At 36.6% G+C, this 27,833-nt stretch overlaps 2 protein-coding genes across 10 annotated transcripts in view; one reads left to right on the forward strand and one right to left on the reverse strand.

Annotated features, from left to right (window-relative positions):
• Nucleotides 1-538: 538 nt before the first annotated feature.
• daw1 (dynein assembly factor with WDR repeat domains 1) lies at nt 539-24,939 on the forward strand. Its single transcript, XM_022679465.2, has 13 exons — nt 539-640; nt 4,698-4,770; nt 5,266-5,410; nt 7,005-7,063; nt 7,191-7,313; nt 11,020-11,119; nt 12,637-12,744; nt 17,333-17,439; nt 18,745-18,847; nt 20,188-20,302; nt 21,873-21,949; nt 23,635-23,797; nt 24,547-24,939. Exons 1-13 carry the CDS (start codon nt 601-603, stop codon nt 24,579-24,581), a joined length of 1,248 nt encoding a protein of 415 aa, XP_022535186.2. The 5' UTR covers nt 539-600; the 3' UTR covers nt 24,582-24,939.
• Nucleotides 24,936-27,833, reverse strand: part of LOC103046465 (SPHK1 interactor, AKAP domain containing) — a 152,969-nt gene continuing 150,071 nt past the window's right edge. For all 9 annotated transcript variants that reach the window (XM_022679453.2, XM_049483237.1, XM_049483239.1 and 6 more), the window contains one exon: nt 24,936-27,783. In XM_022679453.2, coding sequence (XP_022535174.2) covers nt 27,628-27,783 — 156 coding nt within the window. In that variant the 3' untranslated portion in view covers nt 24,936-27,627. The remainder of the gene's footprint in view (nt 27,784-27,833) is intronic.

Below are 27,833 nucleotides of genomic sequence, written 5' to 3' on the forward strand. Positions count from 1 at the left end.
AAAAATAAGAAACAAATAAATACATAAAAAATGAGGTACTGTATGGTGTAATTGTATGTGCCATAGAGGGTTAAGCACATTAATTTTTTTAAGGTTTTTAAACGTTTTGTTTTGTTTTTGTTAAATTAAGTAACATTAAGTTATTAACTATTAAAATAAGACACAATAAAAAAATAAAACAAATAATACAAAGTTAGAAGTAGAAATGCAATGTAAAACTGCAAAAAGGGTAAATAAAATAAAAGAATATTACAAAAGGTTTTAGTTATAAAATATTTAAATAAATCTATAAAAAAACAAAGAATACATTATATAATATTGTAATATTTATCATTATAATACTATTATATAATATACTAATCAATCTACAGATATTTTTAACATATTTGTAAGAAATGTATAGAAAAATAAAGCAGCCGTTCTTTATATATATTCACATATTATTTAGATTAATTAACACTGTACTACTATAGTATAGTACTATAGCACTATAGTACAGTATCATTAGTGTAACTGTGCTAGTGCGCATGCGCAGACCTCCGCGCGCCGCTGGCTTGTCGCTGTGGTGACAATGTTTAGGTTGAAGCGGCTGAGGGGAAAATGAGACTCAAACAGCTCCATATCCGATATTATCCTCCAGGTAAGAGTTAAAACAGCAAATACACACCTAAATACGCGCTTTATTAACTTTCCTCGCGGTTTATACTCGAGTTTAACCACTGGGTTGGGTGTTTAATCGTTAGAAAGTGTTAGTTTGAGGAGAAGTTTGTTAATGGAGTTCGGTTAGCCAGGGGTACTAGCGCTAGCTAATGCCAGTTAATTATACAGTCAGCAGGTGAAACTAATTAAACGGCTAATTTTACTCAGAAGTATTGAATAATGTCCAGTTTTCTTTACTTTAAACCTGTTTTTTCGCATGTTTAGAGTTTCAAACAAGAGACCAGTTTTATGTTATAAAGTTTGTCTCCTAATTAAACTTTTGGATGTTTGGATGCTGCTGCTTTACCTAGAATTAGCTAACGCTAACGTTTCTCCATAGCTAACTTAGCTAGCTAACTCTCTGTGGCATGAATTATATTTTTTTTGTGGAAAAATATAATTTTTGAATTATATATATATTTTTTGCGTTTTATATATATATATATATATATATATATATAAGTTATATATATGCTATAATATGTCTTGTAACTTTTATATTAAAAATAAATGCGTGTAAAGTATGGTGTGTACACTGTGCCATAAAGAGTTAACGTTAAGCACATTTATATTCACTTTTTAAAGTTTTTTTGTCACATATCGATTTTTTAATAGTGTTTTTAGTAATTCTGTAAGCATTTAATGAATCTAAATTAATGACATATAATCATATTTATCATCAAAGTTTAATTCTCTAGTTTCAGAGCAAAGGAAGCACCCAAAACACTGTTTTAGTAAGCTTACAACAAGAATAAAGTAGTAAGAATATAAACTAACAAATATACTCTTTATTATACCTTTGTATAGCTTAATGTATTGGTCGTAATATGCCTTGTAACATTATATTAAAAATAAATAAATACATAAAAAATGAGGTAACAGTTACAGTACTGTGTAATTGTATATGCCATTGAGGAGCGCTTTCACTTTTTTTTTTATCATATCAGATTTTCAGGTTTTTAATAGTGCTGCTGGCTTGTAATTAATCCAAATTAATTAATCTAGTCAAATTAATCTAAATTTATAGCATTTATTTACATTCATCATTAAAGTTTAAATCTCTAGTTAAATCTCTAGTTTTACAGCAAGGAAGCACCCAAAACATGCAAAAGTGTTTTAGCTACCAGTGCAATGAAAAAAAAAAACACTATTTTAGTAAGTTTACAACAATTATATGGTAGGAATATAAATTTTACTCAGAAATATTGAATAATGTCCAGTGTTCTTTACTTTAAACCTGTTTTTCGCATGTTATGTTTAGAGTTTTAAACTAAAGACCAGTTTTATGTAATAAAGTTTGTCTTCTAATTAAATGTTTGGATGTTTGGATGCTGCTAACGTATGTAACTAGTTACGTAGCTAGCTAACTCTCTATGGCATAAATTAACGTTATATATTTTTGAGGAAAAATATAATTTTTGAAAGCTCGAGAGGCCCTGTACAAATATATTTAAATTAAATACGTGTAATTGTGCCATAGAGGGTTAAGCACATTCATATTCACTTTAAGTTTTTTTGTCACATATTGGATTTTATAATAGTGTTTTTAGTAATTATGTAGACACTAAATAAATCTAAATTAATAGCATTTAATCATATTCGTTATCAAAGATTAATTATCTAATTTCAGAGCAAGGAAGCACCCAAAAAAGGCAGGAGTGTTCTAGCTACCTGGGCAATGAATAAAAAAAAACATTGTTTTAGGAAGTTTAAAACAAGAATAAAGTGGTAAGAATATAAACTAACAAACATACTCTTTATTATATATGGTTTTGCACATTTGTGACTCCTTTGTATACCTTAATGTATTGGTCGTAATATGCCTTGTAACATTATATTAAAAAGAAATAAATACATAAAAGTGAGGTAACTAACAGTACTTTGTAATTGTATATGCCAAAGAGGAGCACTTTCACTTTTTTATGATTTTTTTACCTTTTTTTATCATATCAGATTTTTAGGTTTTTAGAAGTGCTACTGCTAATCCAAATTAATGAATCTAATCGAATTAATCTAAATTTATAGCATTTATTCACATTCATCATTAAAGTTTAAATCTCTAGTTAAATCTCTAGTTTTACAGCAAGGAAGCACCCACAACATGCAAAAGTGTTTTAGCTACCAGTGCAATGAATAAAAAAAACACTATTTTAGTACGTTTTCAACAATAATATGGTAGGAATATAAATTGCCAAATATACTCCATGTTATACATGTTCTTGCACATATACATACATCTAATAGAATAAAATGAATATTTTTTCTTTGGGTGCTGATACTATTAATATTTACATAATTTCACAAAACATATTCAATGCAGGTGCTTCACATTAAACAGTATTTATAAACTATGAACACTTTAGAATTTAATGACATTATTAAAAGGATCTTTGTTTGAAAAGGAGATTTGTTGTAGTTGGAAATTTTAAGTTATAAATTGCGCTTTTAATTATAAAATACATCTCTTTGATTTGTTTTTTGATTTTGCTTAAAGTAATTGCAATAGTTTTACTATCAATATACAAAGTTGCCATATGCTTCATTTTTTTGTTTAATTCCATTTATTTAAATTAACAGCACACTTAAGTTCCTGTGCTTACAGTTGCTGGATGTTCTACGGAGCTCCACTGCAGTTATAGAAGTTACTCAGTACATAATTACAGTAACATGTATAGCATTTACCAGGATCTCTTATCCAGAGCAATAGCTACTAAATGTTCTCACTTTAATTTTCAAAATGCCCCCTTTGAGCTTTGAGCCACATAATATTTATATGTATCATTCCTAGAACCTGAAAGTATGGATTATTAAACTACTGTATGTAGAAACCTGTTTAGAACATCAAGAAAAAAGTGCTAAAAGCTTAAAAGCTGTGTAAATGCAACAACACTGTAGGCCTAATGGATGTGATGTTCGTGCTTTATTAAGTGTTCTCGAAAGAGGCAGGTCTTCAGTTGACATGAATGTAGAACACGATTTTGCTGTTCAAACACTGTTCATTCCACCACCTCGACTCAAGTACAGAGAAAAGTCTGAAATCTGGTCTTTCATACATCTCGAGTGGTGGTGAGTCAAATCAAGGCAAACTTGAAAGGGTTCAAATGCAGGGTTCTGGGTGCAAATCTGGTTTTGACCATTTCCCTTAGGGAGTGGGTAGAGGCCAAGTTATAGCACAAAGCAGAGGAGTGACATGACAAAATTGGCAAATGTTCAACTACTTACAAAGATAAGAATTGATTTTTTTTTGTGCTTGAGAAAAGATCTGACAAAAAGTATTCATCAAAATTATGATCTTTTTTTAAACCACAAAATTGTAGGCCACTGTGCTTCTGTAATGATGAATCCTATTGAAATAAAAAAATGGTAAATGTCAGATTCTTCATGAAAGTGTGTTTAAAAAAAAGTGTGTAGAATTCTTCTCTAGGGAACACTAGCCTTTTCTGGACCAGGGTTCACTACATTTGTTTCAGTTTCAGTACATTTGTTCAAGTGTGAAAGCTAATTTTGAGCTTGGGGACAGTCCAGAGTACCAAGCTCTGGTCCTCCTGAAATCGGGGGTCTGGGGTTCGCTTACAGCAACTGCTTCTGCTGCAGGTGTGGAAACTATCTGCTCCTGGTGTGGCATGTGGGTTGGCATGATTGGTTTACTTTTTAATGTGGCTCTTTTTTATTATTGCATTACTTCCCTTTCCATCAGTATGTCCTGTAATACTGTAACAAACTTAGCTTTGTGTAGTAAATGTGGGTACTAACAGCATGGTGTTAAATGCTTATCTCATGCTGGCCTGCATGGAGAAAAATCTGTTTATACTAGAACAGCTCCTGGGTTGGAGGAGCTCCTGCACAATAAAATTACCATGTATCTCAAAGTGCTGTTACTCACTGCTCCAGTATTTGTATCTATTGAAAATAAAAAATAATATTTTATTTGGCGCTCTGCTTAAATCTCCTTGAACATTCCACTGTACAGTGAAATAAACCGTGTTAGTTTTTTTCAGGAATAATCCTGGACTTTGAAAAAGGAGGGCAGCTGAGGACTAAATCCATTGACCTGCTGGACTTGACCCCAGAGTAAGTTTTATTGTCTTAAACAAAAGTGGTGCTGCAAAATACATGAGCTACTTAATTATTAATTATTCTCACACCCTTTTAGAACATGTTTTTCTACTTACTCTTTAAAATCTCTGTATGATTCAAGGTGTCGCTGGGGTAATACCCCCAAGGGATACACCTTCTGTAAGAGAGCTTAACTGCAGCATACTGTGTGATTACAGTGGGTGAGAGAACAGGGCAGGGGATTCCAATAAAGTGGCCAGTGAGTGGAAGCACAAGGTTTCTTTCTCTTAGTATGAGGATTTTTTTTTTCATTGACACTGTTGCCACTATGATTGTGGTGCTTATTCATAAGAGACTTGAACCTGTATCTCTGTAATACTGCGGCATCATTTGTTGTGCTATATAAATAAACTTTAGTTTCATGTCATTTCATTTAATACATGGGTTTCTAATAAAGTGTCCACTGAGTGGAAACACAAGTAGGGTTTTCTAATAGCCAGTGTTCTGCAGGTGTGATGCGAATGAGGTGCTGCTGGAGATCAGGAGACTTGAGCCATTGATCACTGTGTCTCGAGAAGAGCAGGTGAAGTTTCTGATCAAAAAACTGCAAGATAAACTCAGCCAGCCAGACGACCACAAGTTTGACCTGTTCAAGGTATGCACATACCTGATCACAGCTGCTCACATTAAATTCTTCAAACCTCTAATACATTTAACATCAAATATGATGTTCTGTTAAAGTTAAAGCTGCACTATTTTTTTTTTAAGATTTGGTATTTCTTGTTCTTGGGCTCCCTGTACAGTAAGTAAATGTAATTCATGCTTTAAGACACCACTTGCATACAGATGTGCTTTACACATGCTTTTATGAACAAGCTGAGACATACAGAGCCATAACTGAAGGTGAAAGAAGCATGTAGACTGATGAAGTAGATTATTTTTACAGGATTTTACACAATTTTGACTTTTAAAGTAGCATTATTCTTCTGCTGCCATGCCTTTGTAATAATGAATGCAGTAAGTGGTTTTGCATTGTCTTGTTTAAAAAGGCACAGGCATCCATGTAAAATACGATATCTGAAAAACAGCACATGTTGCTGTAAGGTGTCCATTTATTTTTATGCATTAACAGTGCGTCACTGAATAGTACTGACTAGGGGTGTAACGTTACGTGTATTCTTTACGAACCGCCACGGTACGGGTCCACGATTCGGTATGCACAAATCCACGGTATGCGTGCACTCTCTCCCTCTCTCGTGCGCCACCCCCATCCCCCCTCTCTTTCTCTTTTCTCTCTCTCTCTCTCTCTCTCTCTCTCTCTCTCACACACATGCACCCTCTTTCTCTCACTTGTGTGCGCTCTCTCTCTTCCTTTCTAGTTATATGCTTAGGAAACAATATGTGTAATTTAAGCAGTTAAAGCACTGCTGTTGTTTTTGTTCTTAATAAAGCGCCACAATCATGCTCATTGTTTGTTTGTTCAAACAAGAGCCAAAAGATGGAGCCTCTTGTGATAGTAGGAGAGAACCCTGGTTTTAAGCATTTAATAAAGGAGCTCGAGCCCCATTAGAACATTCCATCAAAAAAACAAAACATGGTTATAATGAAGACTCATTCTTATTATGAAGTTAATAAAGGTGTGGCTATAGAAAAAGCCCAGCCTCTTTATTTTTTCCTCCAACCTTCCTGAAAACGTACCGAAAACGTACCATGGGGTTTATACCGATGTGTGAACCGAACCGTGAATTTTCTGTACCGTGACACCCTGGTACTGATACATCCCCATACCATAATTCACCCTGACTTTTGGACCTATTGCTGATAACTGCTGAATTAGTTGGGGCTTTTCCCCTTGGGTCCAGAGCACATGCTGCCTTTTCTTCCAAAAATAGTATGTAGAATACATTAAAATAAAATAATAAATCAAGTGAGGAGTGAATATTAATGTTTAATAAACATTACTTTCTAAATGAATTTGCTTTGCCTGCATTTGAGTGTCTGCAGTTGTCACCATGGCCACCAGATGGTAGTAGATGGCAAAGTGGTATTTTCTGTTTTTTGACAGATCAAAGACTTAATCAAAGACATAATTCTGTATGGAAATTATACAGTCAGGATAAACACTATTCTCCAATGCTCCCTTTCTCTCTCCCTCTCTCTCCTCTCTCTCTCTCCGTCTCTCTCTCTCTCTCTCTCTCTCTCTCTCTCTCTCTCTCTCTGTCCCTCTCTCTTTCTCTTCCTCTCTCCAGACGCTGCAGGCTCATATCCTGCCATTGACGAATGTTGCCTTCAATAAATCAGGGTCGAGGTGAGTTTATCTGAAGTGCTCATGTCCCCCAGCACCCTCCAGCCCCCCGCTTCCATTCATCCCCTGCTGCCCCTCTATATACACACTCCTTTACCCCACCCCCACCCCTTTTCTGTCTGTGTGTCAGTTTTATAACAGGGAGTTATGACAGGACGTGTAAAATATGGGACACGGCATCAGGAACTGAACTACACACGCTGGAGGGACACAAAAACGTTGTTTATGCCGTCGCATTCAACAACCCCTACGGGTAAACACCCCCAAACACACACACACATTCTCTCTCTCTCTCTCTCTCTCTCTTTTAGTGTCATATTTTAAAGGGGTACTTCAAACAAAAATAGCATCTTTCCAATTGCTTCTGTTTACCAAAAACGTGATTAAACCCAGACAGGTTGGGTGTTTTTTTTTTATTTTTTTAAACTGAAACTTTTTAACATTGTAAAACATACTGTTCTCTCCAAACATGGAGTTCCAAACCTTTTTATGTCAGGACTTTTATTTAGAGATAGTGGTTGTCAGTTCTTTTAGAATCCAATCTTAGTTTTAAATTTAAAATTCTTTCACAGTATAGGATTAAAATTTAAACACACAACTACTGCACTAAACACACAAATATGAATGATCTTTAGCACAGTAGCTGTTGTTCTGCATTTGGGCTAAATCTATTAAAACAACCTGATCTGGGCATGGTTGCAGTTGTTTCACTAGTAAATGTTTTAGTGGGCAGTAGATTTGCAGTTTTTCAAAAAATCTAGTTTTGAGATATTTTTCAATCCCGTCAAGGAAATGTCCAGAAACGATATCACAATATGTTGCCCATGATAGTGATGATATGTGTCAGTCAAATTTATTAAATTTGACAAGGCAGGACACACCAGCATATAAACATTGTTTTTCAGCAGTGAACCTTGAAATGTATTAAACACACAAAATTCTATATATTTAGCAGAAACAATTAACTTTTATTAAAACAAATAAATGTCACTTAGGAAGCAATTTAGACCACAAGGAATAAAAGACTTCATGTCTTTTAGTTCTGCTTATACTACATATCTGTGCTGCTGATGTAGTGAGTAAGTAGATGTTGAAGCTGTAGGCAGGATGTAGAGTAGATGGTTTGTCCTTGAGTATATCTGTGAGGATGTGCAGAGTAGTCTCATCATGCCTTTCACTGAGTGGTGGAAGAGATGATCATGGGATGCCGATGATCCTGCAGCATCGTTTTTGTGCCCTTTCCAGTCCACCCCAGCTAGCATACTTAAAGATTGAATGTATAAAGGTCAAGTATATTTGTTTTTAGGGCATCACATGGAAGACCAGTTCTTTTGGCAACAGCAAGATAGTGGATCCTAGGTCTTTTCTTTAAAATCCAATAGTTAATAGTGGCATTCCAAGATAAATCGGATCTGAACTTCAAGCAGTTTGAAGGTAGAGAACGGATTGCAGGTATTTGATAACAACTGAATGTCAGTGTGCTGGTTAGAGTGGATAGGTTCTGTGGTTTGTAATGATATGTGGATTATGGTTATAGTTCACTGGAGTCTTTAGTTATTAACCTTAGAACACCAGAATGCAGTTATAGCGGCTCAATTCTGAAATGAATTAATGGCCGTTTTTTTTTTATATCAAAATGATGTTATAGTGCTGTAATCGAGTAAGTTTTGCGGTTTGATGTGTTGACATTACTCTGGTCTTCAGTTATAAAGGTTAGAGCACCATCATTAGGCTACAGTGCCGGTCACTCCCTGTCATTTATTTAGATTTTATAGTTCTGTGTATTTTCGTGTGTATTCCTCGATTCAGTGGTTCTGTCCCTGTTTTCTGCATTGTGGAAATTAGGGTTGCAGCGGTAACCGGTTTCACGGTATACCATGGTATTAAAATGCACGGTTATCATACCGTGTGTGTTTGCTTATTACCGGTAAAACGCAAGCCAGCGGAGAAACTCACCCGCGCATGCGCAACTCTGCTCCGCTTCAGCTGCTCAGCACACAGCGGTGAGAACAGCAGAAAGTGCATCAGACTAAACAAATCTCCGTCCGCCTAAAAAAAGGCTAAACTAAAATCAGCAGTGTGGGACTATTTCAGAGACCCGCCGAACGCACCCGAGGATGGTTATCCGATTTATAATCAATGTGGGCGTAAAGTCACAGCTAAAGGTGGACATACGTCAAACCTGTTCTCCCATCTCCGAGAACACCACCCCGCCGTGCAGCGCAAAGTATGTGTTTAGCTTATAATTTTAATCTGAACATAAATAAAATCTCTTTGTAGTCGTGCACAACCCATGCGGTAAGCGCCCGCAAAAGCGCTGAGTTATCCGAAATTTGGGCACGCAGGTACAGGCGTGAAGTGCGTGCTACGATGAATTCACGTGTCCGTGTAAAGGTGCTCGCCGGACTGGATGTGAAAGACGCCATTCATTTACATGCGTTAATTTTCAAATTCTGACGTGCCTGTTTTTCATGTGTTAAAACCAGACTCAGAAATAAATCCCCTCTATCTGGTTATATACCAACTTGGCAGTAAAACGGACGTTTACAACAGTTGTTGATCAGACACTGACCCAGGCTCAGTTTATCAGATATTAAATAATTTAAACTTAAATAATTGTACTGAATAGTTTAAACACAGGATCTTTACTTCTTAGAGGACATGTAATGTGTGACACGTGTGTTTGTGTGTGTGTGTGTGTGTGTGTGTGTGTGTGTGTGTGTGTGTGTGTATATATATATATATATATATATATATATATATATATATATATATATATATATATATATATATATATATATATATAATTATATACACCCTTAATGATCTTAAGAGTAGTGGAAAAACCTGGTTTCCTTCACCTAATGGTGTACAGTTTTTTTTTTTTAAGGAGACATTATCTATATAGTTGTTCCAGGTTTCTACAATAAATAGTTAATTGAACAAAAACCTTTGTTGTAATTTCTTTAAGGGTCAGTTTAATAATATATGTAACAAACTGTGATACCGTGATAACCGTGATACCGTGGTATTTTCTGAGACGGTTATCATACCGTGAAAATCTCATACCGTTGCAACCCTAGTGGAAATCATAGGGCCCCTATGTAATTAAAGAGCAGCCTAGTTGCCTGTCACAGTACAGTACACTATGTTCTAAACTCACTAAATTGCAGCATTAAAAACAGGTAAAACTCAAATGCCAACTATAATTACAGTGAAGTAAATCTACAGTACTGACTGAGCTCTAGGGTAATACAGTCCTGGGTAGATAAACTGTACAAATCAGCCATGAACTGTAAAAGCAGTGTTACACATTACAGATAGCAGCATAACAATAGATAATGCAGATAATAAAAGTGATAGCAGGAAGCAGTGGGTTATGTGGAGGATAATGGATTATAGAGACCCAAGAATAATAACAGATTTTATTGATAAAATTAATTATACAGATATGATCAACCCAGCAGATCATATAGAGTATAATAGCTTATAGAGATGATAATAGATTATAGAGAGCAGTGTAATAATACATCAGTGATTGCAGTTGGACTATAATGAGTGGTCTCTGCTGAGAGACAGGCTGTCACTAAGGTTAGGGTGGGCACAGCTGGTGCCACAGGTTTACTGTTTATGATTTAATATAAAGGTTTCTAGAGAGAAACTGAGGTTTTAACAGTTAGTATGTGAAATTAAAAACCTTATGTTCAACACAGCTGAGATTTTCAGATGCTTTCTATTACTGTGAAACAGATTTCCTTCCATATTGTTGCTGGGCCTCTCTCTCTCTCTTACAAACACACACACAAACACACTCAGTCACTCATTCTGCAGGACTGGGCAGCTCTGGGCTGTTATCTGGTCAGAGCATTTGTCATTTTGAGTCATAACAGTAGCACAGTGTCCTTTTTTTCTCTCTTTCTCTCTCTCTCTCTCTCTCTCTCTCTCTCTCTCTCTCGCAGGGATAAGATAGCTACAGGCTCTTTTGATAAAACCTGCCGCTTATGGAGTGCGGAAACAGGGCAGTGTTTCTACACCTTCAGAGGACACACTGCAGAAATAGTACGTAACTCCACTTTTACATTGTGCTCTATTTAGGCTCCACCTACTTATGTATTTTTCAATAGCGACTGTTGTGAGGTTTAAACAGGCTTTACAAAATCACATTAAACTCACTGAAATGCACTGAAGAAGAGCTACAGTCTATCAACACCTATATTTAGAGTTAAAAATATTCACCCACGTTTCCGGGTATACAGTTTATGGACAAAATATTGTGACACCTACCTGTTAATTTGTTTCTTCCAAAATTATTGGCAAAAAAAGTTTATTCTGGTTTTGTTTTTCACTATATTTTTGAGTATTGCTGGGAGGGTTTGATTACATTCAGTGACAAGAGTGGTGGTGATCACAACCAGTCCACCTCATCACCAAAACCCCAACTCTTCCCAGAAATCATTCCAGAGAACACAGATCTACTGCTCCACAGCTGGAGGCTTTCTACCCCTCTAGTACCCCGGAGTACGTTTTAGTGGTCTGTAGGCAAATCCTCATGGTCTAGTAGTAGTCTGTAGTCGGCTCTTTAAATCAAAACAGATATGAATGACAAAAGAGCTGTGAAATACACTTAAAACTTTGTTACTTTGTTTAAAATTGTTTCATATTCATACTGTTATTAATTGAATTTTGTCTGTATAATTATTAGTGCAAGTATGTCTTTTGGGGTTTTATATCATTTGAAAGTAACCCAAAAACAAGCTCAATTTAGTAGGAGAACTGCAAATCTGGCTGGGAACTTCTTACTAATAATCTGTAGTACGTTCTTCGCAGATGTAGAGACTAGTGCCCAGTGCAGCATGACGCTTTCAGAGTTTTGTTGGAGCCACTGCTAAAGGAGAAACTTATGCTTTTCTGTTTATCATTTTTACACGTTTTCTGTGATTGAACTGAATTAAGAATATATCTTTTAGGCAATTGTTCAGGCCCCAGTTATTAGGTTTTCATGAAAACAAATTACAGTCAAACCCCAATAAACCGCATTTATGATAAGTTAAAATAAACCCTAATGTGTGTGTTTGTGGGTGTATTACTGCTATGTGGTTTTAAAGCTTTTTGCATATATGCTAATGTCCCTAAGTTTTTTTTAATAAGTGTGTTTTGTTACTAGGAGTAAAAACCCTGCAGTATTCAATTTTCTGCCTTTTTTCCACTATCAGAATATGAACAGCGTTAGAGGTCTGAGGACTATACTGATTAAATACAATTGCATCAATATGTAATTAATTAGATATGTTCAGAGCCTTTATAGTAGATTCCTCACATTGTTTGTTATATGTACAATAATGCAGTGCAATGCTTGTGGTGAGACTCTGCTAATCACCCTTTTGGGATAGCACATGTATTTATACAGATACAAGGCTCAAAGTAAGGTTCTCTATAAGGTATACATGCAGTTGTGTTGCGGGTAGTGCAGAGATCATTTTGAACCCAAGACTGGTGCAATAAAAAAAAACATTATAAAATATGGTAAAACCTTAAAATATGAAATATTTACTGTATGTGTTTATTTGTGTGATCAGGTGTGCCTGGCCTTTAACCCTCAGAGTACACTGGTTGCCACAGGCAGCATGGACACCACAGTTAAATTATGGGATGTGGAGAGTGGTGTGGAGGTTTCCACCCTGTCTGTGAGTATCCGTTTGATCACTCTCTGTCTTCACCACTTATCCTCCTTTTTCTAATTTATGAAACACTATTCTGTCATACTGAATTAGCCAAAATTACCAAAATTAAGTAAGTGGGTAAAAGCAGGTGTGGAATTGTATGGGGCCACTTTTGGTTACTTTACAGCCAAATTGAGTGATTCTTTTTTTATTTATTAAATCTATATCTCTTATGATTTTGTAAAAATGGTTACATTAAAAAGTAGAATATTTTCAGTAATCCCTTTCAGCCAAGGTCACAATATAATATTTATTTTTAAATGAAACATTTATCGGGTGTCTATTTAAATAACATGAATTATATAAATGCTGCATAGGAAGTAAGCGGTAAATGATTTAAGCAAGGTCAATGATAATTATGTTAAAATGTTTTGGTATTGCATCAGTGACAGCTGTGCTGACACTACTAACATAAAATATAGAAACAAAGGTTTTAGAACACCTACACAATTACAAAATTATTGGGATACCTACACACTGGAAATTTTAGGAGAAGTGTCTGTGGTTTGAATTGTCAGTTTAAATTGTTGCCAATATGCATAATTTGTACCTGTAAAAGGATTAAAAATAAGTACTTCCACAGTATGAACATTGGGACTACAAAAGATTACAAAAAAAATTTAACATTTATTAGTAGAGTTTGCAAATGCAGTAAGTTTTATAAAACACTCTGATTTTATGTAATTCAATAAAGACATCAGTACAGTTCACAAATATATGTCTGACATGGACACTGAACTATCACTTTATGCTCTGTATCTCCTCCAGGAGGGTTTGGATTGGCATTTTAAATTCTTCAGTGATTTAATTCTCCTCCTGCGTTGAGTGGACAGCCTCCCATGCATGCACTGATTAATGACACTTATTTAATCATTGGCTGCTTCCATTTAGTGCGTAATTGAACACTCTGTCCCTTGCATGTTGTGTTCTGTATGCATACTTACTAAATGTGTGTGTTATGCACTGTGCACTGGGTTATATTGTGCATTGCTTTTTGGTTTACATTGGGTTTTGTAATGCAAATACCCTCACACACATACACACTTAACATAATGCATGTATAAAGCCTGTGTCTGCATCATGTGGTTTTCACACTGTGCAGACTGATGTGTGAAGAGTAAAAATGAAGGGTGAATTTATCAAGACAGATGATATATGGGGAGAGGTGGGATTGGTGAAGTAGATAGTATAGATGTATAGATATATGGTTGGTATAGCTGGAGTATAGGGAAATATGATAAAGATATTGTATGTACAGTATATTGGTGTGATGTGTGTGTGTATATATATACACTACCGTTCAAAAGTTTGGGGTCACTCAAACAATTTTGTGTTTTCCATGAAAAGTCACACTTATTCACCACCATACGTTGTGAAATGAATAGAAAATAGAGTCAAGACATTGACAAGGTTAGAAATAATGATTTGTATTTGAAATAACATTGTTTTTACATCAAACTTTGCTTTCATCAAAGAATCCTCCATTTGCAGCAATTACAGCATTGCACACCTTTGGCATTCTAGCTGTTAATTTGTTGAGGTAAGCTGGAGAAATTGCACCCCACGCTTCTAGAAGCAGCTCCCACAAGTTGGATTGGTTGGATGGGCACTTCTGGCGTACCATACGGTCAAGCTGCTCCCACAACAGCTCAATGGGGTTCAGATCTGGTGACTGCGCTGGCCACTCCATTACCAATAGAACACCAGCTGCCTGCTTCTGCTGTAAATAGTTCTTGCACAATTTGGAGGTGTGTTTAGGGTCATTGTCCTGTTGTAGGACGAAATTGGCTCCGATCAGGCGCTGTCCACTGGGTATGCATGGCGTTGCAAAATGGAGTGATAGCCTTCCTTATTCAGAATCCCTTTTACCCTGTACAAATCTCCCACCTTACCAGCACCAAAGCAACCATCACATTACCTCCACCATGCTTAACAGATGGCGTCAGGCATTCTTCCAGCATCTTTTCATTTGTTCTGCGTCTCACAAACGTTCTTCTTTGTGATTTAAAACACCTCAAACTTGGATTCATCCGTCCACAACACTTTTTTCCAGTCTTCCTCTGTCCAATGTCTGTGTACTTTTGCCCATCTTAATCTTTTTCTTTTATTAGCCAGTCTCAGATATGGCTTTTTCTTTGCCACTCTGCCCTGAAGCCCAAAATCCCGCAGCCACCTCTTCACTGTAGATGTTGACACTGGTGTTTTGCGGGTACTATTTAATGAAGATGCCAGTTGGGGACCTGTGAGGCGTCTGTTTCTCAAACTAGAGACTCTAATGTACTTATCTTCTTGCTTAGTTGTGCAACGCGGCCTCCCACTTCTTTTTCTACTCTGGTTAGAGCCTGTTTGTGCTGTCCTCTGAAGGGAGTAGTACACACCATTGTAGGAAATCTTCAATTTCTTAGCAATTTCTCGTATGGAATAGCCTTCATTTCTAAGAACAAGAATAGACTGTCGAGTTTCAGATGAAAGTTCTCTTTTTCTGGCCATTTTGAGCGTTTAATTGACCCCACAAATGTGATGCTCCAGAAACTCAATCTGCTCAAAGGAAGGTCAGTTTTGTAGCTTCTGTAATGAGCTAGACTGTTTTCAGGTGTGTGAACATGATTGCACAAGGGTTTTCTAATCATCAATTAGCCTTCTGAGCCAATGAGCAAACACATTGTACCATTAGAGTACCATTGGAGTGATAGTTGCTGGAAATGGGCCTCTATACACCTATGTAGATATTGCACCAAAACCAGACATTTGCAGCTAGAATAGTCTTTTACCACATTAGCAATGTACAGAGTGTATTTGTTTAAAGTTAGGACTAGTTTAAAGTTGTCTTCATTGAAAAGTACAGTGCTTTTCCTTCAAAAATAAGGATGTTTCAATGTGACCCCAAACTTTTGAACGGTAGTGTATATGGACTAATAAATATAGATATAGATAATAAATGTAGATGGTACATATTTTATGGATGAATCAAATGATACTGGTAGAATCTCCTGGTCCCTCAGACTTGATAAGCGTGTTCTAATAATATGAGTTGCGTAGATGGCATGGATGGTAGATGGTAAGGATGGTATGGAAAGTAGGCTATAGATGACATAAATATATTTAATGGATGGTGAACAGAGGTGGAGTAGATAGAATAGATAGAGCACATATACTTTATAGTATAGATGTAATTCATGTAGATGTTCTAGATAGAGTAAGTAGAATAAATATAGAAAACTTGTTATAAAAATAAAGGGTAAATGCTAAAAATGGTAAAAATTAACACATTTCTGCTTAAGGTTTTGCTGTAGCATGGCACAATGGTGAAGATTATTGGTAAGGATGCTGTGGGCAACTTAATTGTATAGATGGTATGGAATGTACAGATGCAGGTGAAAAATGTGTGAATGGTTTAGATAGTTTGGATGGGGTAAATGTTATGGGTGGTAAGGATGGAATTGGAAGGTATTGGTGTTATAGAGTGTGTTGGATGGTATAGATGGTATACTGTGAATGGTATAGAAAGTGTGGAAGGTTCGATTGATATGGGTGATTAGGATGCTATAGAAAGTGTGAAAGGTATAGATAGTGTTGGATAGTATAGATAGCGTTGGTATAGATTAAGAGTGTCAAACTCACTTTCACCGAGGGCCACAACGGCATAATGGCTGTCCTCAAAGGGCCAGATGTAACTTATAAATGTAACAAAATATATTATAAAGTGAATAAACTACTCCTTAATGTTAAATGACTCTGAATGTATTACTTATTCAATTAAAACTTTACAGTTGCATTGAGAAAATATGTTTGCTTGTTGCTCTGTTATAAATCCTTTTAAAACTCCATCAATCAAGGACCAAACTATTCAAGTGATAAAAAAATTATATCAAACACGAGTCATAATATTAACTTTTATTAAAATGTTTGGCCACATTAAAAATGCGGGCCACATTAAAGGACGTGGCGGGCCACATTTATCCCACGGGCCTTGAGTTTGACACAGATAGTGTGAATGGTATTGGTGGTAAGTATAATATTGATTGTATAGAGTGGATGCTATAGAAAGTATTGGATGGTATAGATATTGTGGATGGTCTAGATAGTTTTGGATGGTATGGGTGGTAATAAAGGTTTGGGTGGTGAGAATAGTATGGGTGGTAAGGATGCTATAGATGGTGTGAATGGTATGGGTTTTATAGATGGTATGGATGGTGTGCAACATATGGATGGTATAGGTGCTGTGAGTGATGTGTAAGATATAACTGGAATAGAAAGAGAATAAAGTTAAAAAGTGGTTTGGAGTGTCTCTTATGTTGTACACACATTCTACCATTTATACTGCTATTTAATGTGCGTCTGTGAGTATGTGTGCGTGTCACCTTTACCCTACTTAACTTTTCAGTTATTCCTCTGTGAATCTAAATTATAAATTAGCTTTCAAACCAAGATGAATTGGAGGAAATTACCATTTTTTCCATTTATATTCTCTCTAGCGCAAAACTGAACACGTCTTTTTGTGTTAATACTTCCACTGAAGACTGATGACTTTCAGTATCTCTCTCTTTCACAGGGTCACTCTGCTGAAATAATCTCTCTCTCCTTTAACACTGTTGGGAGTCGTTTGGTCACAGGCTCGTTTGATCACACGGTCAGTGTGTGGGACGTTCCTTCAGGCAGGTGTGTATCATTTTGCTAGTTTTACAGCATGAACATATTTTAACTTGACCTTTCATTGTCCTGTCATCACTGTATACATTATGCAATTGTTACTGCTTATTAGTTTTGTTAATAAATAGAATTGGCTAAGCAACACTTATAATAAAATGTTTTTTAAACACACTCATTACTTTCTCACAACTACTGAATTCTGTATTCATGCTTAGTGTTCCTCCAAACTCCTAGCCCTAGCCCTAAAATGTGCTGTATTTGTGTAAACTACATGAAATTAAGCATTCAGCACCACTTATCATAATTGGTATCATTTTACTACTTTTTCGAAAAGTGGCTGTTTTCCAGCTGAAAGGTACAAGCTGTACAGAGCTAGGATGGTAACATTAGCTGAGCTATCTTAGCTTTAGCATTTTTTTCCCAACCAAAATACTTGCTGCCGTGTGATTTGCTGTGACTTTTAGCAGCCTGGATACAGCTTTAATTTATTATAGTACTATCATAATACAGAGTTTCAGTTTAAAAGCCCCCTGTAGAGTTTTGTAATTGCGATTTTATGATGTTTCATAAAATTCTAAACATCTAAAGTCAACTGTGTGTTGTGGAAACACTGTATAGTGATGGAGGTTGTATTCACCAGTGATGTAGTTCTGAAAAAAGGAGTACATTAAATCTGCATCAGTGCAGCACAGACACTTACCTGCATATGTAATATGTTCTTTACAGGAGTAATTGCTGAGGTGGTAATAGACTGTATAATTGCTGAAGAGCTGCTAGACTCACAGAGCTAACTTTAGCACTTTATCTGAGGTTAGATAATGCACACTACAGTTTTCTTCAGCCTGATTTTCTTGTTGTAGACGAGAAATGCTTTGTACGTCTGTAAGGGCAACTTGTGTTGTTCAAGTGGTCCAGTGATGTGATTTTACTTGCTGTTGCAGATGCACCTATTTTTTTCAAGCATGTTTGAGGTTCTGGACAATGAATCTTGTCTTATGAATTCCTTTCCAACATATAGCGCAATGAGCAGAGCTTCAAATAAACCCTTCAGGAACAACCAAACAACAGCTAGCATTAAGTTAAGAGGTCAAAGTGAGTTTTGAAAGTAAAGATGAGCGAGTATTGACCAAGGCTCCCACTGACCGTTGCTGAGATCAGGTTCGGAGCTTCTGAGTAAATATTTGCTCATCCTTTCTTCTTTAAGACTCTCACCCACAGTGCAAAGAGCCAGGGGGACGCTGTAGAACTAGAAAGAACATCAGTCCTTGTTTGAAAATCATAGATGATTTTTTGTGTGTGTGTGTGTGTTTGAAGACTAGTACACAATTTGAAAGGCCACAGGGGAGAGATCAGCAGTGTTAACTTCAATTGGGATTCTTCCCTCATCGTCACAGCTTCGATGGACAAAACCTGCAAGGTCTGTTACACACACACACACACACACACACACACTTACTTTTATATCTAGCAATATTCTTGCCCACATCTTTAGTTAACAACTTGTTGCTCATTTTTGGCTCTGGGTCTTTTATAAAGAGCCATTAGGCGCCACGCCACTGTTTGTTTGCTGCTTGGCTGTTTATGGTATGGTGCCTTCCCCCAAGCCAGGCTGGTCCTCTTGGCATCACGGGTGTGCATCTGTTGGCTGAAATCAATCCCTATGTTTATCCTGCATTGCTTACATGATTGGCCGATTTAATTAAATGACTAATCTTTACTAAACAAAAACAGAGCTGCTGTATAACATGCTTCTTAGGTCGCTACACTAGGTGCTAGTCCTAAATGGTTTTGGGGGAATAGAACCTCTTAGATGGAAAATTTGGGGAAAAATAGAGGCAATAGATATATGCATCAGCAGTGCTATTCTAATCATAAATTGGCCTTAGCTGTGCAACATGTAAGTAAAATTTACACACAAAAAGGCAGACTGCCATTGGTCAGCTCCTCGCTGGCTCTCTCCCACACTCCCTGCATTGTATACAGCAGGGCTTTGACATTTAGTGTCACCGGAAAGAGTGTGGGTCTGCTGCTGTTACATAAAAAATGCAACAAGAAATCAAATCATTTTTACAGAAATATGACATATTTTGTTTTATCACTTAAGCTGACCATTTTCACTCATTTTGGTTACCAAATATCTGGTGCATCCTTAACTTTAATACATGCTTACTTATGTATTTTTTCTGTGTCATTTTTCTAACAGCAAGGGCAGGAAATTGGTGTGGATTCCACATACACCTAATTATGCTCTAAAACACACAAGATACACAAATATTTATTTTTTAAAATTGTTTTTAAAGTAAAAATAAAAAATGTGTCCTCGGACAGTAGTAGACACACACTCACAAACACCCAAACACACACCAGCACCGTTCTCTGCTTGATTTTTAGTTTGACTGATTACTCTCACAGAAAATAACTTCTTCTGGTATAAAAAACCTTCTTTCGCTCTCTGTTCCCCACAGTTGCTCCCTCTCTTTGTCTTGAATGACTCACAGTATTAATTATTCTGGAGACAGTAATGTTCCTCAGAGGAGAACGAACTGGAACAAAGCTATTTACTTCAGTCCTCCATAAAAGATCATTAATATTTCGTATGTGTGCTGTATAGACTGTTCAATAGAATGACTTGATTGTGGCAGTGAATTATGTGTGTGTTGGGTTTAAAATCTCTGTTTTTCTGTGTGTGCGTGTGTATGTGTGCCGTTGGGTTTGAATTATCTGTTTTTCTTTCTCTCTCTTTGTGTGTGTGTGTAGGTTTGGGATGCTGAAGGTGGTCGGTGTTTGGCTACCCTGACTGGTCATAATGATGAAGTTCTGGATGTTTGTTTTAATTTTAAAGGTCAACTCATCGCTACAGCTTCAGCTGATGGTTAGATCAGCCTCCTTCCTTATTTTTGTCACCTTTATCCTCATTACCATCTTCCTTTCCTTCAGGATCAGTTCTGTCTGTCAAAATTATCTTTTATAGCAATCACACTACAGTACAACAGAATTTCAGCGTCATTGTGTAACCCATCAACACACACACACACACACACACACACAGCAGTCGAGTTTAGGTCACTTAAACTGTGATGTTAAGGTAGATAAAAAGCTGATTCTTAGTATTTGTCTTTACTGTTATCCTAATCTCTGTTAAAATCATCAATATTTTTACAGTGAGTAAAAGCCAACGCTGCTATGATGGTCATTATTACAGTCATGACTATTATTATATTCATCACTGTTATCCTAGTCATTATTACAGTCATCACTATTTTTAAGCAATGTTATTGCAGTCATTATTAGTTATTACTATCACTGTCATTAATACAGTCATCACTGTTATCATAGTCATGATAGTCATTCTTTTTTGTCAGTATTAGTCAGCAATGTTATTGCAGTCATTATTATAGTCATCTCTACTATCATACTCACGATTAGTCATCACTGTAATCCTAGACATTATTACAGTCATCACTATTTTTACAGTCAGTATTAGCAATGCTATTGCAGTCAATAATACAGTTATCACTATCAGTCTTTATTGGAGTCATCACTGTTATAATAGTCATGATTAGTCATCACTGATTTTAAAATTCAGTATAAGCAATGTTATTGCAGTCATTATTACAGCTATCACTATCACAGTCATTAATACAGTAATCAATGTTATCAGTCATTATTACAGTTATCACTATTCTCATTGTAATAATAACTATGATAACAGTTGAGCTGTTAAGCTGTGAGACTGTTATATTGACTGTCATCACTGTTATCATAGTCATTATTACTGTGATCACTGTTTGTACAGTCAGTATTAGTCAACAGTGTTATTGTAGTCATTAATACAGTCATTATCAAACATGCTTCCATATTTTTTTCTCTTCTTACCTCAGAATTCCCCTCATGCTGCAGGTTTCTCTCTACTCCTAATCGCCTCGCTCTCTTTCTCTTTTCTATCAATCATCTCACCCTCTGCTCTGCTCTCTTTTTCTCCCACTGTTCTGTCCTCTCTCCATCACTCCACTCTGTCGTTTTGCATTTACATTGAAATTCTCACATTTTTCTTACAACCTCCTCCCCTCCCCCATCCTCTGTCTGGGCCTGTGGGGCAGTTCCTTCAGCTGTCTGTGCTCGTGATGCTCCCATTATAGCCGTGCTCTGAGTGTAGGATTTTATACATTTCCAGCATAAAATCCTCAAGTTACAGTGATTTGGCAAGTGATTTTTTTTTACAAATAAAATCATATTATACATTTGTGGCATATTCTATACAGTTACTTGCTATACATATAAGATATAAAGATGTTTTTGCATATAGATATTTACATATGTGTAACATATTTGTACGGACTGCAGCTAAATTTTTATATATCTTACATAAGGAAATTATTACATATATTTTACTATGTTTTAAAATACGGGTGACCCATGATGTTTTGTTTGTGTGTGTTTAGGTACTTCAAGAGTGTATGATGCACAGACATTCCAATTTGTGTGTAAACTGGAAGGTCATGAAGGAGAGATCTCCAAGGTGAGTGTGCACAGATGTACAGTGTCACACACACACACACACACACACACACACAGTACCAGTCCCAGTGGTTTTATTTGTTTTTATTTTACATCTGAACTGTAAATTAATACTGTAGTCATCCATGGAACACATAAGGAATCATCTAGTAACTTAAAAGTGTTAAACAAACCAAACAATACTCTGTGAAGCACTTAATGCTCTGTTTTTTTTCATAATTTATATGACTTTATTATTAATCCACAATGCATAGCATTTTTAAAATAATGAAAAATCACTAAATGTGTCCAAACTTTTGACTGGTACTGTATATAAATAAACCCATCACTTTTTCCTTGTCTTTATCATATCTCTATTTTTCTTGCTCCTTCAGCGGACACTCATTTCCTGTCATTCCTGTTTGTCCCTCACTCACTTACAGTTTATCTCTACCTGTCTCTTTCTCTCTCTCTCACTGCCAGTTCTTCACTCTTTCTGACACCTCCTTCTCACTCCTGTCGTCATGAGGGAGACTTTATTTTTACACACCAAATGTCATCTTCTTTTATCTGTTTCCACGATGCCTCCCTTCTCTCTCTCCTTCTCTCTCTGTCTATTCTCTCCTCCTTTCTCCCTGTCACGATGCCCAGAATATTTCCATTTCCTGTAAAATGGTTATCACACACACACACACACACACACACACACACAATCTGTGTTCCAGCTTTATAATAAAAGGCTCTTAGAACAAATTCAGGTCAAGAACCTCCGGCCCATTACTCCAGGTACAGCAGGTCACAGACACACAGTCCATTTTAACCCCGAGCTGCTGGGAGAGAATATTTATCAGCACACTGATAAAGATTATAAGATGAAAAATGTTTAAAGTAGGACTGGGAGTTAATCAAATTTATTTATTAATCAAGTATAGGATAATGGAGATTGTACATCTTTACAGAAGCTGCAGAGTGAATCTCAGTTGATAGACATTTGCTTCTGTCAGAAACCTGTAAGGAACTCTTTTATGGCCATGATTTACATATTTTACACTTCTGTAAACTGAAATACAAGGACATTTTTGTTTGCATCTTGTGTAACTCAAAAGCTGTAAGGTTAAAGGGTGCTTTACACCATCAAAAAACATCTTAAATTGAATGTAAAGAAAGCAATAATTTGTGCATCACTTTAAGTTAGTGCTGTCTGTTTACAAATACATTTTTTTAATGTTATGTAAGAACTATAAATCGTAATGGAGAATCAAGCAAATATATTTTTTATATTACCCATCCCTAGTTTAAAGTGGTATTTGGACTTGATCCAGACCAGAAACAATAGAGCTGGCATAGTACAATTAGTTTCGTCTCGAGTACATCTCATTATAAAATGTGGCAGTATTACAATATAAGCAGAGGGAAAACTGTTAAAGTTATTTAAAAACTGGAGATAAAAAAGCAGTATTAAGGAGAAAACTTGAAAAATGGCATGTTACGTCTTGAAACATACAGGGATGTGTGGTGCAGCAGAGGTGTCTGAACTGTGGTGGCATTACTTTGTGAGATGTTGTGCTGTCCATACTTATATAAGGCCACATAAGCTTCATTAATAACTCCACTGTAAACCTTTAAAAGCACCAAACCTGAGGTAAATGGGTGTGATTTAGGCTGCTTTAATGATTCTGTCTGTCTTTGTGTCTCTTTTCTTATTAGGTGTGTTTTAACCCGCAGGGGACGTGTGTGCTGACGGGCAGTGCGGATAAGACGGCGCGTGTGTGGAGCGTAAGCTCCGGCTCATGTTTGCAGGTGCTGGAGGGACACACTGACGAGATTTTCTCCTGCGCATTCAACTACTACGGAGACACCATCATTACAGGCAATTATACACACATGCACGCACACACAGTTCAATCATGGAGAAAAAGACAATAGTAGCAAACAGTGCAGGCATAGTTATACATACAGCCTTTTTTATATTTGAACACACAAGTTTGCATATATCATCATATTGATTTTACACAATTACGTTACTATATTTTAAACTTATTTCCCAAATGTACTATATATAGTTAGGCTTATGCATATTTGGACAGTGATGCAATCTTAATGATTTGGACTCTGCATTAGACCACACTGGATTTTAAAAGAAACAATTAGGATAATACTGAAATGTAATAAAAATAGAAAAATAGAAATTACAACCATTTGTCTACAAAGCCTCCTCATTTTATGGGCTCCATGGGATAGTCCCTTGTTAATCCATAATTTAAGCAGGTAAAAAGTCTGCAGTTGTGGTATTTGCATGTGGAAGCTGTTGATGTAAACTCACAAAGGAGCTCTTAGTGGAAGTAAAACAGACAATTATAAGGCTGAAAAATGAAGAAATCCTGAAAGTATACATTTCATTAGCATCTCATTTGGTTAACATGCAGGTTCCAAATCAAAAAGATCGTCACTGTCCACATATTTGAGAATAACTGTATATCTAAGGATCTATATGTAATTATAATATACCTTGTGTATATGTAAGTTTGTCTTAGTCAATACAGCTCTGTCCTTGAAATATATAAAACACGCACACACAGTTGGAAGTAAATGAAATCCTGGTTGTTCCTCTCTCTGCAGGCAGTAAGGATAACACCTGCCGGATCTGGCGCTGAGGAGAGTGTTTTGGATTTTGTAGGAAATTCCAGGACATGTCTGATGAATTGAGCAGTAGTTGTTCAGTAATGTGTTCTGATCCAGCCTGGTCAGAGCTGCTGTGACCTTTCTCTCCAGATCAGTGTGTGTGTTCTCTGTGTGAGCTCTGCTTTGCAGGACTGCTCTTTAAAGCAACAGTGTTTTTTTTTTTAACTACACACCTGAATCACACACCCTTCTCAATCTGTGAAAGTTTGTTTTCAGTATTCTCTAACTAAGTTACTGTTGTGTAGAACAAGGACTAAAAGCAGCTTGTGTTGAAATAGTGAATGTGAAATATAGTACTCTTCAAATGAAGAAATAATCACACAAAGTGAACATACGTCATCTGTTTTATTGATTCTTGAAAAGATAAATACATTCAGTTATACAGTCACAGATTGGACGGTTGTGTGCTTTCAATGCTGATATTAAAACACTTACTATTATTACAAGACTATGCAGAGGAACCTTTACACATCGGACTTCACATTGACATATTTACGACAAAAACTGTACTTTTTACCGTACTTTTTAGACACACTCTAACCACAATCTACCTGTACTCCAGATGTATTTCTGCTGTGTGTACTATAGATCTCTCTGTAAGTGCTGAAACCAAAATCGGGGGCTTCCATCTCGCAGCCCAAAAGGTGCAGTAGCTCAATATCTAGACTATTTACATCTAGCCAAAATAAAGCCTTTTAAATCTTCTTTAATTTCACACAGGAAACTTTGACACAGAATTCAGTCTTAAAGGTACAATAGAAACAAGTGTAAGTGTTTGCAAAAGTAAACTTTAGCTAAATACTCTCTGTGCTGGGTGGATCGGGGTGTTTTTACTCAGAATCATTATAAACATTAACAGTAAGTTAGTGTGTACTCAGTGTGAAATTCATTTCATTCATGTACATTAATGTTCAGATCTACTTCTATTGATAAAAATTCATCCGGTGCATCTGAAATGTGATTTATCATGCTGTAGAAATCTTCAGGCTACAAAACGACAAGGCTAAATGGCTGTAAATGTCCCTTTTCTTTTCTTGGATCAGTTGTTTGGTTGTGTGTTGTATGTAGGTTTGACTGGCCATGCAGGAAGTCTGTAAAACTAGCGGCTGTTAAAGGGAGACATCCTCCCGTCACGCTTCAGCTGTGAGGTGAGGTCCTGTCTGTCTGTTGAGCGGGGTGTGTGTGTGTGTGTATAGACATGTATACAGGCATATAGATGTGTAGATAGGTGTATGGAGATGCTGTATGAAGACTACTTCATACTACTACTTTCACTAGCCAAATAATCTGTTGATTTAATCGAATAGTCGACTATTTAGACTGTATTCCACACTGTTACGGCTCAACCTTCCGAGTTAGAGAAACTGCCATGATATTTAGTTATCAATTTCAGTCGAGTAGTCATTGCACCCCTAATGAAGATGTGTATGAATGTGTACCTGTGTAAACAGGTGTATGGAGATGAGTAATGGGGGTATTTATAGATGTGTACAGGGGTATGGGGATCTTAATCGGTATATGCAGGTGTGTACGTGTACACAGGCATGTGTAGGCATTTACACGAGTTTTCAATGTATCTGAATTGGTTCAGGTGTTTACAAAATAGTGTATACAGCAGTGTTCAGGTGTCTACCTGGTTATACACGTTTGTGACTGTAGGTCAAGATGTATGCAGACATGGAGAGGTGTATACAGGTTTATTCAGGCCTGCACAAGCATATATAGCCATTACAGCTGTATACAGCTTTGTTTGCATGCATCTTGTTTTATGATGTTCCTAAACCGTTTGACTGGCAGTGTAGCTGGTAGTAATATTAGTGCTGCAAAAAACAACTATTTAATAATGTTAGACTGTAGTACATTACATGAAGGTTAGGGGTCACTCTGTAATGTTCAGATGAGTCTCATGCTTTTATTGGCATAGATTTTACAGCAAAGAAACTGAAGAAGGCAGAATATTCATTAAATCACTAATAAATAGAAATAATGATCAGTTGCAGCACTAATATTCTAATAGGGGCTAATGTCTTGGGTAATGTGGAGAGTTGGAATTAAACCAGGTTGGCAGGTCTGGCATACTAAGGCTGTAGTCAGTGTGGTGCAGTTGGTCAGCTCTAGAGGGGCAGTGACGGGACTCTCAGTTGACACAGAGTGTTCAGTAATGAAGCGAATTAGTGTGTATGCAGGAGGTGGGGGGTAAACATTGAAAAAGTACACTGTGGAAAAAGGAGCCCTGACAGTGCGTCCAGACGGTCCTCAACACTACAACTCAGAAATCCAGTTTTTCATCACTGAAAATGTAAAAATACTAGTTCTTTAAATCAACACATTAGGGTTGTCACAGTTACTAATTATGACTGTAAACCATGAAAATGTTTCTGCAGTAAACCCAGCTTTATAATAATTTTAATATAATATTTTTTTTTTCTGAGCTGAAGAGGTCTGTCCGAAAGCACTGTATATACCCTCCTCCTCTCTGTCTCAGAGGCCAGCTTTAGTCAGTCACAGTGTAGTGATTTTCCTCTTAACACTAAAAAAACAAAAAAATCACACAAATTCTGTTTTTCGTTCACAGTGACACTCCAAACCCACACACTGCTGCACTGCTTAACACACTGATGAATGAGCTGCTGATGCTACTACACTCTTTTACAAACTGTTTAGTACAGAAGTGTGCAGTTTGGGACACAGCCACAGCTTCAGAGCCCCTGCCCACACTTAGACAGGGCATCTGATCTCTTAGATGAGCTGCCACAGCTATCTGGATTTCCCTTCACATAAACTCACTAAACTACATTTAAAACAAGTTACAGAAATATCTCAATCTTTCAGCATTTCTACAGTAAAAACATTGATTACACTGTTGCTCTGAAATCAAGCATTTTAGTTCAAAACAGTCCTTGTTGGTCTGATCAAACCTGGAGCAGGAAAATCACTAAACTGTGGTAAACTGCAGACCTGAATGGGACAGCAGAGGTTTTGTGTGTGAGTGAGCGTGTGTGTTTGCACGTGTGTATGTCAGCGCTGTGTTTTGAGGAGCCAGTCAAACAGGCCCAGTGTTACTCCACCCGCATCCTGCTGGTCCTGCTGAAGCTGACAGAACTGAGCCACTAAACTGAATAAATCTCCCACACGCCACGCCTTCTGGCCTGCCAGGTGCACCACTCTCTGGAACTAAACACAAAAACACACACAAACAGGTTCAGTGTCCCAGGCACTTATTC

This window comes from Astyanax mexicanus, chromosome 9 (genome assembly GCF_023375975.1).
Source record: "Astyanax mexicanus isolate ESR-SI-001 chromosome 9, AstMex3_surface, whole genome shotgun sequence".
Lineage (NCBI taxonomy): Eukaryota > Metazoa > Chordata > Actinopteri > Characiformes > Acestrorhamphidae > Astyanax > Astyanax mexicanus.